At 36.4% G+C, this 13,480-nt stretch overlaps 1 protein-coding gene and 1 long non-coding RNA gene across 9 annotated transcripts in view; one reads left to right on the top strand and one right to left on the bottom strand.

Moving 5' to 3' along the window:
- LOC100875458 (trace amine-associated receptor 1) overlaps nucleotides 1-13,480 on the bottom strand; it is a 43,964-nt gene that overhangs the window by 4,240 nt on the left and 26,244 nt on the right. For 5 of the 8 annotated variants that reach the window (XM_012289955.2, XM_012289951.2, XM_012289952.2 and 2 more), the window contains 5 exons: nucleotides 10,385-10,501; nucleotides 6,915-7,069; nucleotides 4,033-4,180; nucleotides 459-713; nucleotides 216-315 (listed from right to left, as the gene is read on the bottom strand). In XM_012289955.2, the coding sequence (XP_012145345.1) occupies nucleotides 216-315; nucleotides 459-713; nucleotides 4,033-4,180; nucleotides 6,915-7,069; nucleotides 10,385-10,501 (775 nt within the window). The remainder of the gene's footprint in view (nucleotides 1-215; nucleotides 316-458; nucleotides 714-4,032; nucleotides 4,181-6,914; nucleotides 7,070-10,384; nucleotides 10,502-13,480) is intronic. The other 3 variants (XM_076541606.1, XM_012289954.2, XM_076541605.1) reach the window with 2 other exon arrangements.
- LOC143266073 (uncharacterized) lies at nucleotides 10,815-12,084 on the top strand. Its single transcript, XR_013041116.1, has 2 exons — nucleotides 10,815-11,288; nucleotides 11,375-12,084. It is a non-coding gene; the product is annotated as an uncharacterized LOC143266073 (long non-coding RNA).

Genomic DNA, 13,480 nt, shown 5'->3' with positions numbered 1-13,480 from the left:
TCAAGTTGTTTTATTAACCCAATCCCAGAACTTTATGAAATGCCTCTGCATTATTAAGCGACGATAAAAATAGTAATTTAATCATGCTGCGAGTAATATGATGAAATGCAAAGGCTATAACGGCAGGAGTGCACGAGAGCCGTTACATACTGCACATAATTTTGTGGCAAATTTTGCGGACATCCATGTGTCATACTAAATTTCTTGTTATGTACCTGATAAATCAACTCCCACCATACTGCAAACATCAAGACCACCTGTGCTAGTTGCGCAGCAGTGCTGTTTCGGTCCCAATGGTTTTGGCCTACAAAATACCTACGCAAACAAAACCACTTGCATTTACATTATTTGCCAGAAATAAAGTCACTTATTTCGAAATATTAAAAAATATAAAACTACTGTACTTAACCAATTTACCAAAAACAATTTAAAGGTTAGTTCGAAAGAATAATGCTCACTTTAGTATAAAGAAGCTCCCTCGAAATGCGACGAAAATGATTGTTGAGCAACCAGTAAAGAAACGGATTCCAGAAGCTGTTTGAAAGCGCGAGCCACGTGGCGAGAAAGTCAAGGAATGGCGGAGGTTTGCTTCCGGTGCAAGCTGCAACGACTTCCTGGATCGTCCATGGTGTGACCATAACAATGAATCCTAAACTCATTGCGGCCATTGTTCGCGAAGCAGAAGTGGATAATCGTCTTTCTTGAGCTACGAGCTGAAACGTGTACACAGTGAATATACTTGAAGGCCATACACCAAGCGTGATAAGTTTCCCTAGAAAAAACAGCGACTTTGGGGGAAGGAAGCTCCTTCGTTTCTTGCTTTCTGAGTGAGACATTTTCATGAGTGGGAAGTTGGGGTTTGGGACTTCGGAGGGTTTGGACGTTTGAGGATTTGGGACTTTGGAGAATTTGGATGTTTGAGGATTTGGGACTTTGGAGGGTTTGGACATTTGAGGATTTGCGACTTTAGAGAATTTGGGACTTTGGAGAATTTGAACGTTTGAGGATTTGGGACTTTGGAGGGTTTGGACGTTTGAGGATTTGGGACTTTGGAGAATTTGGATGTTTGAGGATTTGGAACTTTGGAGAAATTGGATGTTTGAGGATTTGGGACTTTGGAGAAATTGGATGTTTGAGGATTTGGGACTTTGGAGGATTTGGACGTTTGAAGATTTGGGACTTCGGAGAATTTGGACGTTTGAGGATTTGGGACTTTGGAGAAATTGGATGTTTGAGGATTTGGGGCTTCGGAGGGTTTGGACGTTTGAAGGTTTAGGACTGTGGAGAATATGGACGTTTGAGAATTTGGGACTTTGAAGGGTTTGGACGTCTGAGGATTTGGGACTTTGAAGAATTTGGACATCTGAGGATTTGGGATTTTGATGGATTTAGACATTTGAAGAATTTAGACATTTGAAGATTTGGAACCTTAAAGACTTTAGACATTTGAAGATTTGGAACCTTGAAGAATTTAGACATTTAAAGACTCGGTGAACCTTGAAGACTTATAACTTTAAGGATTTGTGACTTCGCAGAATGTGGACATTTGAGGATTTGGAACCTTGAAGACTTATAACTTTCAGGATTTGTAACTCTGTAGGATTTGAAACCTTTAGGACATAAAACAGGAAGGATTCAGTCCTTTGAAGATTTCAACCTTCTTAGAGCTTAAACATTTGCAGACATCAAGGAAATTCACAAGCACTGTATTTTAAACATAATAACCTTGCTAATTATTTAAAGATTAATTTAAAGGAATTTGTATTTGAGCTTAAAAAGGAACTATGACCTTCAGTATTATCAAAGTCTGGAATAAGAAGGATTTTAGCGTCTAAAAGGTAGAACGTCTAGTCGATTCGTCTTTTAGACCAACTTGACACGGTTCCGAAAGTCGCAAAGCGCTAAGCTCGTCAGCGTCAAAGCCTCTCATCGTGCGACAGTAAAAGGATTACGGATCTGCTCGTTTAGACGAATCCTTCCTCTTTCGTTCTCTCCTGATACCCTCCACATTTTCTTTTTCTACCACCACTGCCACCTTATATTTCTTTCACTCCTATATTTTATTTCTCACTTACCATTTGCTTTCTACCAAAATGGCTTTTAAGAGTTGCATTTTCTCTTTTCAAATTACGAGTTCTCTTTTCATGAAACAATTACAACGTTGATGATTTATTTGTAAGGCTCATGGTAATTTCAGTACCTTAAGACTTTTTGAAACTCGTTTTGTATATATTTTAATTTAACCGAACCTAACCTAACCTGATGATGTTGTCAGTCAGTGACGTTGGGAGCCACAGTTTGGGAACCTCTGCTTCAGAGGATAGTGAAGCTTTCACGGCTGGGTTTGTCACGTTTAACATCGTTACACTTAATACTGTTATACTTAACAGTATTTCTCTAACACTGTTTGATATCTCCGAGTGCAAACTGTCCTTAACGTTTCCAGCTCACTGGCTATATTTTTGTAACTACTGTAAATTCACAGCAAATAATTTGATTGACCAGTTACAATTAGAACATTATCTTTTTAAGGTCAATAATAGTTCTCCCTTCGTAAGTGATCGGATTCAGACAGCTACCACTTCGGTAATTGATCAGTTCTTTGAAAATATATCCCTTAATAACACTGTATATTTACAGCAAATACTTTATTGACCAGCTAGAAAAAAAACATTATCTTTTTAAAGCCAATATTAGGTCTCCCTTCGTAAGTGATCGAGTTCAGACAGCTCCCGTTTGATAATTGATCAGTTCTTTCAAAATACCTCCCTTGATAAGACTGTAAATTTACAGCAAATGACCAGTTACAATTAGAACATCTTTTTAAGCTAATAATAGTCCTCCCTTCGTAAGTGATCGAGTTCAGACAGCTACCACTTTGGTAATTGATCAGTTCTTTCAAAACCTCCCTTGATAACACTGTGCATTTACAGCAAATAATTTATTGACCAGTTAGAAAGAGAACATTATCTTTTTAAAGCCAATAATAGTCCTCCCTTCGTAAGTGATCAGGTTCAGACAGCTACTTAGTAATTGATCAGTTCTTTCAAAACCTCCCTCGATAACTGAGCAGTTTTCCAGCTTCTTCGAACTGAACTTCCACCTCTTCAGAACTGATCAATCTTCCAGCAGTGCAATTTTTCAAAATTTCTCATAACTGATCGATCCTAAACTACCTCCCTCGACAACTGATCGATCTCCCAAAACTTTCATATCCATATTATCGAATCGAAAAAATTTGTACAATTAAAAAGAATAGTAATTGGTGAAATGGTATGATTAATATATTATCTAAGAAAAAATCGTGTCTGGTTGAAGTCGCGAAGGAATTCGAACTCATTCAAGTGAATTCACTTTAGTCTTCCAATAATTCCATGCTGTAACCGCGTCGCGCACTTAACCTAGTTTACTTCGATGTCCCGAGGTCTTGGTGAATACGCTTCGAAAAGCGTGTGCGAAAGGAGGTAATGACCCGTGGATTTTCGGTCGATTACGAACTCTTCCTTCGACGCTAATTATTTTCTACGTTATAGGAAAAACGATATACATCGCTTCCTTACAACTTATTTATGCTGATCGGTAATTGGCTGGCATTACGAAATTATCTCTTCAACCAGTTACTCTTATTTACTCAGGAAATTCATGCAGTCACTTGAAGATTTATATTTTTCAAGCTTTTTTCATTCTGGGGCAACTGTTAGGGGTAAGTGGATCATCTTGAGAATTTTATCAAATCTAGTTACTTTTTTACAAATAAAAATTAACAAGCTTCCTTATTCTTTTCTTTTCAACTTTTCAACGCCGTAAAATTGATAAAAATACCTCGAAAACCAACATTAGTAACAGAAAATTTATTACAAATATATTCCAAATTATTGGAGATTGACATGAAAGTAGATTTGCTCGATTTGAATTTCCCGCTCGTTTGTACGAGCAATTTAAAGGGACAGTTTTCGAGAGATTAAAGTAGTATAATCTCTCAGGTGAGATTAACACTCTCGAAAGCTTCCATTAAAAATAAACTGGACTTACCCTCTCCATGTGTCCGCCATTAACCACCTCCGAAGTGTTAACGCACACCACTCTTTTAAGACGCAGTTTGTTAACGTGGAAGGCGGAGCCGTAGCAATACATCAGCACCATAGTCGTAGGAAAATAAAAACAGCAGCAGGCGAGGATCCTGAAAATCAAGATAAAGGAGTAAACTGAACAAAAAGCGTACAAGTTTTTCTCGGTGAAAGTATACTTCCTATGACCCGTTAAGTTATGGTCCAAGACACTATACTTATGTCCACATTTCAAATGTTATCGCATAGTAAAGTTATAGTGCGAAGGGGGTTGTGTCATACGGAAGAGAAAGGACGCCATTTTGTGACAAGTTATAAACGACTCGTGCCTAGTGGACTTAAAACAGGATATATATTTCTGGTTTTTAGTTCTGTTTTTCTTTCTGACGGTAAACGATGCTGAGTCCATCTTCTTTTGTGACATGAACTCATGGCTTGCTGGGGAAAAAATGAGGGCGACGGTGGGGGGAGGAGTACTTCTGACACGCGCACGTAACAGATTGAAACATAAATTCGGGGAAATTTTTTTGATTTTAGTGATGGGGAGTTGGTTTTTGGGGAATTGGGGATTAGGGAATTTTGGAATTTGGGGATTGGGAAGTTAGGGAATTGGAAATTTAGAAATTTGGGAATTTGGGAATTAGGGAATTGGGAAATTAAGGAATTGGGAAATTGGGGAGGTGGGGATTTGGGAAATTAGGGAATTGGGAAATTGAGGAATTGGGAAATTAAGGAATTTGGGAGATGGGGAATTGGGAAATTAGGGAATTGGGAAATTGAGGAATTGGGAAATTTAGGAATTGGGAAATTGAGGAATTGGGAAATTAAGGAATTGAGAAATTGGGGAGGTAGGGAATTGGGAAATAGGGAAATTAGGGAATTGGGAAATTGAGGAATTGGGAAATTGGGGAGATGGGGAATTGGGAAATTAGGGAATTTGGGAATTGGGAAATTAAGGAATTGGGGAATTGGGAAAATTATTAAATTGGGGATTTCAGAATTTGGAAAATTAGCAAACTTGGAAATTTGGAAATTCTGCCTTCTACAATTTGGAAATTTGAAATTTTCGAAATCTAGAAATTATAAAAACGTCCCCCAAATTCCTTCCAACAACCATAAAAAATTTCACCACAAATTTTACTCACAAAAACCTCCATAACCTCCCAATATTAAAATCCGCCCCTCCCCTAAAAATTGAAAAAGAACAGTGGACAAACGTCCAAGCGTAATTGATTAAACGTTTATTTTTAATTATAAAAGGCAAATGATCGTAATGGATTAACAAAGCGTCAGAAGCGTGTATTATATTAATTCACTCTGTGCAGTATCCATATGATTTAATTTTTCATCAAATAAAACGCTAAACAAAATGAAATTAATGAACAAACGAATGTTGTATTTCCAACGGAAACAAGACAGAAAACAGAAAGCCATTTGTGTCAGGAAGAAAGGAAGAACATAATGGTTTTATTCCACAATATTTCTCTTGTTTCTGTTCATTCGTTCTCTGTTTTCGTCGTTGCTCAACCACTTTTTCATGCATACGTTTCTCTCTTTGCGCGCATTCTGTTTCAATTATTTATTCGTTCGCACATTGATACATGCGTTGGACACGTTTTTTAATCCGGGTGAATTTATTACATTTAATTTAGCGGAAAACTTTTCAAGCGGGTCTTTGTGGATCTGGTGGATTAAGGGGACTTTAGTGCGTGTTAGGTGCGCGGTAGAGCGGTGATTTTTTGAAATTTTGGGAATTTGGGAATTTTTGATATTTTGGAGAATTTGGAAATTTTGGGGAATTTTGGAAATTTGAGAATTTGGGAATTTCGAGATTTAGGGATATTTGAGTTTGGGAATTTTTAGATTTAGGGATTTGAGAATTTGGGAATTTTGAGATTTAGGGATTTGAATATTTGGAAATTTGAGAATTTGGAAATTTTGAGATTTCTAAATTTGAGAATTTGGGAATTTTGAGATTTAGGGATTTTTGAGTTTGGGAATTTTGAGAATCAGGAATTCGAGAATTTGGGAATTTTGAGATTTAGGGATTTGAGAATTTGGAAATTTCGAGATTTCTAAATTTGAGAATTTGGGAATTTTGAGATTTAGGGATTTTTGAGTTTGGGAATTTTGAGAATTAGGGATTCGAGAATTTGGGAATTTTGAGATTTAGGGGTTTGAGTATTTGGAAATTTGAGAATTTGGAAATTTCGAGATTTCTAAATTTGAGAATTTGGGAATTTTGAGATTTAGGGATTTTTGAGTTTGGGAATTTTGAGAATCAGGAATTCGAGAATTTGGGAATTTTGAGATTTAGGGATTTGAGTATTTGGAAATTTGAGAATTTTGAAATTTTGAAATTTCAAAATTTGAGGATTTAGGAATTTCGAGATTCAGGGATTTTTGAGTTTGAGAATTTTGAAAATTAGGGATTTAAGAATTTGGGAATTTTTAGATTTAACCATTTGAGGTTTTAAAATTTTGAAAATTTGGGAACTTTGAAAGTTCAGAATTTGATGGTTTGGGAATTTTGAGATCTAAGGGTTTAAGAATTTGGGAATTTAAAAATTCAGGAATTTTGAGACTGAAAGATTTGAAAATTTGAAGATTTGTAAACTTTAAAAATTTGACTTTTAACAATATAGGAATTTTTAAATATCTTTATTTGAGAACATAGGAATTTTTATATAACCCTATACAAGAAATTATTAATTCAAAAATGTAAGGCTTTAAAATATTTGAAATATTCATGTCAGAATCGGTCCACCATTACAATAGTCTCTAGCGACTAAATCCAGTTCTGTTCAAAAATAGAAAATACATAAAAATTGTTGTTTAAATAAATACCTAAGCGAAGCTCTGGCAAAAAAGGGGTCACACGCCAGGAGGCCAGAGTTGTTGAAGTAGTATCCGCCTCTAGGGAGCACTAGAGCACCAAAAATCGCCATACTCGCTATCCATGTAGTTGACATCACTGTCACGCAACCCTGCCGCATGTAATACTGCGTCACATACACAGAAAACCATCATTCTTCTATTTTTCTTTTCAACGGTTTGCGTACATAAAATATTTCCTCAAAATATCAGATTTTTGAAAAAATTCCTATAATGAATTTAATAAAATTCCCTGATTAAAATTTTTCTTTGAGAAATTGCAAAAGATCCTAATTCCGAGTTTAAACCCCGTACGAGTTCTAAGCTTCTTATCTTACCCAAACTCTTGTCTGAATGTTCGAGTTTTATGTTCACTTACGCTTGAACGATTTTACGAGCCCACTTTATCTGTGAATTCAATTGTACAGCGGCGAGGACACTAAAGTTCGGTAAAAAACATTTACTTGGACGTTTAACAGTGAGTTGTATAACTTCAACTCTTCTGTAAAATGGTATCGATGGATTTTTTGTTCCGAGTGCCATCTTGTCAGACGCGTGCACTGCTACGCAAAATTTAAGATACACTTATGTTCTTTTAAACTTGTATTCTATTATAGAAATAAAATATTGTTGTACCAAAAAATACTTTTGTGTGAAAATTTTTTTGTCCGCCATTTTGTTCGTTGTCAAAAATGCACTTAATTTAAAATACATTGAAATTTAAGATACACATATATTTTTTTAAACATGTGTCCTATTATTTAAATAAAATATTTTTGTACTAAGAAATACTTTTGTGTAAAAATTTTGTTATCCGCCATTTTGTCCGTTCAAGAGAACCACAGACAATATGTCTACCAAATAAAGCTCGTTTTAAAATGAATACTAAACCAAACACTCGACTCGCGTCAACCAGCATAATGAGTAGCAACTCAAATACTCAGCGGAGTGGTCGGCTCTCGCTCTATATCGCCTTTTTTTATACGGAAGACTACAGTGGCCGACAGTGTGTACGCTTAAATAGTTCCGTGTTCTTTCTGTCCACAATTGGATAATGATGTCGCACTGGGGCGCTTTGAAGTCAAATCAAACATCAATTTTTCATCATATTTGGTTAATTAGCTAAGCTTACACGCAATTAACTGAACAAATTCGTTAACATGTTTGCGTGTGTCTAATGTTTGATTGAATCGAGATTCACGGTGCGGGCAGTGATTCTCATTACTCTGCCCACATGCGAGAACTACGTGTAAATACCTGCTTGTTTATTTAATGTTTAAATTGAGACATCAGTTGTTACGGAGGTTATGATTAAAATCATGGAAATTTCTTTTTAAGGAAAATTTTGGTTAAGTTAGATTTATATTTTTATACAGAAATATAGTTTTATGTAGAAAATTACTAGGTGAATTTTTGTGAGCGCAGAATGTCTGAGAAACAGTGTTAATACTTTTATTCGAAGGTATTCAACATGGCGTCTTGGGACAACTCACACTTCCATTGCTTTCATTTATGTAATTCAAGGTATTTAACATTATATTTTTGCTAGAAATTTGTGTAATATAAAGGAGATATTTAATAAGAAAAATTATACTGCAAAATAGTTGTAAATGTAACAATAAATTCGATAATAAAAAGATTTGACGTCCGTCATTGTTAATCACCCGTGTCACGCGACAGCGCGCGTAATTTGAAATACATAACATACGCAAATCAGTAAATCACTGCTTATCGTTTGTATAATGAATAAATTATTAATGATTATGACTTTTTTTATTCCCTGTACCATCCGCAATTAATATTAATCAAAACTTATTTAAAATTGAAATGCAAAAATAAAATATACGCCATGTTATCGAATAAATCGCATCTTTCGGTTGACTACGTATCGATAGAATATCAATAATTAAAGCGAACAAAAACTCAGCGATGAAAATTATGAAGCATCGTCGAGTTCTATTTTGATCGAGATAAAAAAAGAGGACAGCATAGATCGGCGAATATTCAATTGGCGAGGCATTACGAACTGAATAGACTAGAGGAGTCAGCAAATTGTTAAATCATGCATTCAACCTTCGTCATTCATCTTCTACATAGAAATGTATTTTTCTTAAATCGTCGATATTAAGTTGCGTTATCTTGATTGTAAATAAATTAGCAGTATGCAATATATGAAGTTGGAGACAAAGGAAATGTTTCATTGTCCCTCTGAACCGATGAGTTCAACTTTAATATCATATTTAACCTTTTTGCAAAAAAAAACAGAGTACTGTGTGTGCCTTACAAGAAGTCATGTGAAGGAAACACAAAGATGATTGGTCAGAAATACACCAAATTCGATACAGTCAAATATTTTTATAATATAGTAAGATATTATTGGTTAAAGCAATGTATAGACCAATTACGCTCCGCGAGACTTCTTGTGAGCAAGGCGCACGAGTCGTTAATTAACTTTTTGTTCGAATTCCACCAAAGAAACGAGTTTTTGCTGAGACAAAAATTACCCTGTCAAGAGATTGGAAGATGAAATATATATTTTTAACGTGTTTTATGTCAAAGTGTCAATACATCTTTATGTCGTTCAGAAATATCAGGTTCTTGCTTCGATACCCACCGTGGATAGAAAGTGTGGTTCTCTTTCGGTGGCTAGTTCAAAGGCAATGCCATCAATCATACCGTGACGATAACAACATGTCGATAAATGTGATTTGTCTGCCGGGTCGAAATCGTCCTCCTGTGTCATCAATAGCTACCGCAACGGAGACAACTGTGCGCATACGTGTATGAAAAGAAATGTTGGACGCCATTTGTATATATGTCAGTGTCGTTTAGTTATCTGGGAATGTCGGGAAGTATTATTAACTAAAGGAAACCTGTGTACTCTGAAATGTGATTAGAGGAGACAACTGATATGGTACACAGAATTATAACCTGGTATTTAACACTGTCCCGGCTGTGTAATATTACACATTCCACAGCGGAGCCTGTCTTTGAGATCTCATATAATCGCTCAAGCGTAAAATATCACGAAATCCGATTGCAGGAACAACGCTGTGAGGACAAACAGAAAGAGAATTGAGCTCGGTGCAGTGCCGTAGAAAAATTCGATCAGTGTGCTTTGTGCAGTATATCGCAGCGGTATATCAAACTCCGAATCATAATAATTTTCAAAATTTTCAATTTATTTTGAAATTATTGATAAATGAATTATCACGTTTACACCTCTATATAAAAGATAATATTGGACTCCTTCAAATTTTATATAAACGATAAAAACGTGTATATACAGTACTCTCGTTATATTGCCGATTTCATATATACGTATATTAATAGTGTTTTTGCATCGACAGGCTTTTCAGAGGACAACCATAATACAAAAGAAGAAAATTTAACAACTTTTAACCAGAGTTGATTTATTAAATTTTGATAGATCGGTAACATACCTTCTTAGAAGCGTGCTTATGATAATGATGAGGATGCAGCATACAAACGTAACGATCAATTGCCATGCAGATGAGGATAACGGCACTTTGTTGAGTTAAAGCTCCTCTAAGAAGTGCCTGAAACAATCAAATATTTCGAAACGTGACGAAAGCGTTCGTAACCTCATTCGATTAAAATTTTGTTGGGATATAGGGATTTTGACACGTGACAATTTCGGGACATAGGGATTTTGACACGTAACAATTTCGGGACATAGCAATTTTGGAACCTAGGGATTTCGGTACAAAGGAATATTAGAATCTAGGGATGTTGGGACTTAGGGAATTTGGCACGTAGCAATTTCGGGAAATAGGGATTTTGGAACCTAGGGATTACGGGACATAGCGATTTTGGAACCTAGGGATTTCGGGACATAGGGATATTGGAACATAGGGATTTTGACACGTAGCAATTTCGGGACATGAGGATTTTGACACGTAGCAATTTCGGGACATAGGAATATTGGAACCTAGGGATTTTGGGACTTAGGGAATTTAGCACGTAGTAATTTTGGGAGATTGGGGATATTGGAACCTAGGGATTTCGGGACATAGGGATTTTGACACGTAGCAATTTCGGGACATACAGATTTTGGAACCTAGGATTTCGGGACATAGGAATATTGGAACCTAGGTATTTTGGGACATAGGGAATTTGACACGTAGCAATTTCGAGACACACAGATATTGGAACCTAGGGATTTTGGGTCGTATGTACCTTCATATGTACAAATATCAGGGTGTACAGATTATGAGACATAAGAGGTTAGGCACATAGTGATTTTAGCGCATAAGGATTGTGGCCCATAGAGATATCAGGACGTAGACATATCGAGACCGTCTAGGGACATACAACGGATCTCGGGTAATATAGATTTCGACACATAGGAACTATTTAATTAAGAAGTTTGTAAATTCGATAGTAGATATTTAAATTAATTAATTTCCAAGCTTGCATATCGACTCCAAAATGGAAGACAAGTGATGGGAGGCGCTACCGCCTTTAGCCCGAAGGAAGCCAACGTCGCACCCGAGTGTACTCGAACTTTTCCCATCTCTGATAGCACGATGCTCTTTATGAACCGCCCTACTTCAAAACTCTTTTATATCTGCATTTATTATCGGCGTTAATTCTTTATACCGGCATCAAGAAAATTTATAACAATATCCACACGAAATACCTGTTCGCAAAAGTTTATACGAAACACTTGCTAGCAACATTGTTCCTAAAATACCTGAAGAGAATATTTTGACAATGAGATCCGATGAGTCAGCAAGGCCAGGTGTCAATAAAGCGGCGGCCAGAAGGAAAGAGTGCGAAGCAAAAGATGTCGGGGAGTAGTATTCGTTTAAGATGGTTGTCATGGTGACCATTGGCGTAAAGCCAGGAAAACGGTCTGATAATCTGAAGAGGTTAGAGTCGCCCTGGCTTCGTTTCAACCTATCCTCGAAACATTCCCGAGAGACCTTAACCGAATATTTTCCCCACAAACGAACTTACTCGATTGTACCTCCGAGCGATTTAGACCCGTTCACTTTGTATGATGCTTTGGATGACCGCTACCTAACCTAACCTTCTCTCGAGTGCCTTCTTTCCGAGCATTTACTATGTTTACTTCGTTGTATTTAAATTGTATTTCAAATGAAATAATTTAAAGTAATCGATGGGTTTGTGTGATGCTTTGGATGATCGCTACCTAACCTAACTTCTCTCGAATGCCTTCTTTCCAGCCATACACTGTTTTCACCTCGTTTAACATAAAATTGTAGTTAGAATAAAATAATTTGATGAGGTATGGGAGAACACCTTCAGGAATGGATGGATTTGTATGATGCTTCAGATGACTGCTACCTAACCTAACTTCTCTCGAATGCTTTCTTTCCGGGTATTTACTATGTTTACCTCGTTGTATTTAAATTGTATGTCAAGTAAAATAATTTAAAGTAATCGATGGGTTTGTGTGATGCTTTGGATGATCGCCACCTAACCTAACTTCTCTCGAATGCCTTCTTTCCAGCCATACACTGTTTTCACCTCGTTTAACATAAAATTGTAGTTAAAATAAAATAATTTAATGAGGTATGGAAGAATACCCTCAGGAATTGATGGATTTGCAGAAATATTAAATATAGTGGTGTTTGAAGAAAAATGGCGATATAAGAAAAGGTGCATAAATGTAATGTATTACATTGTAATGCACTTTGAAGAAACGTATAAATTCTGAAGAAAAGTATAAATTTTGAAGAAATGCATAAATCTTGAAGAAAGTGTAAATTTTGAAAAAAGTGTAAATTTTGGAGAAGTGTATAAACCTTGAAGAAATAAATAAATTATGAAGAAATAATCTGTGTGTTAATTCGTTTGTTACGTGTTACGTGAAGAGAACAGTATTCGATCCATTGGATTTCTGGAGCGGGAGTCCGGATCTTCCGTTTATCGGGCGACTGCCTAACCATTAAGCTATCCAGGCCGTCGGCGAATATTCTCTCCGTAGCTCTTAAGACTCAAATGGTTGCCACCTACAGTTTATTGATCGTGAATCTCGGATAACCGATAACACGGAAGTAAACGTTGCTCGAACAACTTCAGGAAGCAGGCGAAGGTGATAGAATAGTTTAGGGCGCAGAAATTGCGATACTTCGACGCATAAGTAAATCAGTACCTTTCTAAAACCACTCTCTACGCTGTAAGACAGCCAGAGAGTTGGCTAGTGGTTGTAATGTAACGATTTTCGGTAGAAACGATTCCGCACACCGATTAGGATACAACGATATAACAAGAGACACTAGACAAGGAAACCTAGAGAGAGACAGAGAATAAATGTCAGTCACATAGTTCATTATCATTTTATTATTAATTTTCGTTATAATTTGCCTATACAAAAGTGTCCGGAGCTTCCGCTCGCCGGCTCTCGATTTGCAGCACGTTCGAAGTCCCCGAACGAACTTATATCGAAAAAAAACCAACGGTGATTCTTTCGCCGGGTTACACAAAGAGAACGCCGCGAACCACTCCACACGTGTCTTCTTTTCACACGTACACGAGCGCGCACGTGT

This window comes from Megachile rotundata, chromosome 16, assembly GCF_050947335.1.
Source record: "Megachile rotundata isolate GNS110a chromosome 16, iyMegRotu1, whole genome shotgun sequence".
Taxonomy (NCBI): Eukaryota; Metazoa; Arthropoda; class Insecta; order Hymenoptera; family Megachilidae; genus Megachile; species Megachile rotundata.
Note: the sequence above shows the minus strand (reverse complement) of the source record. Positions and strands in the feature narration are given on the sequence as shown.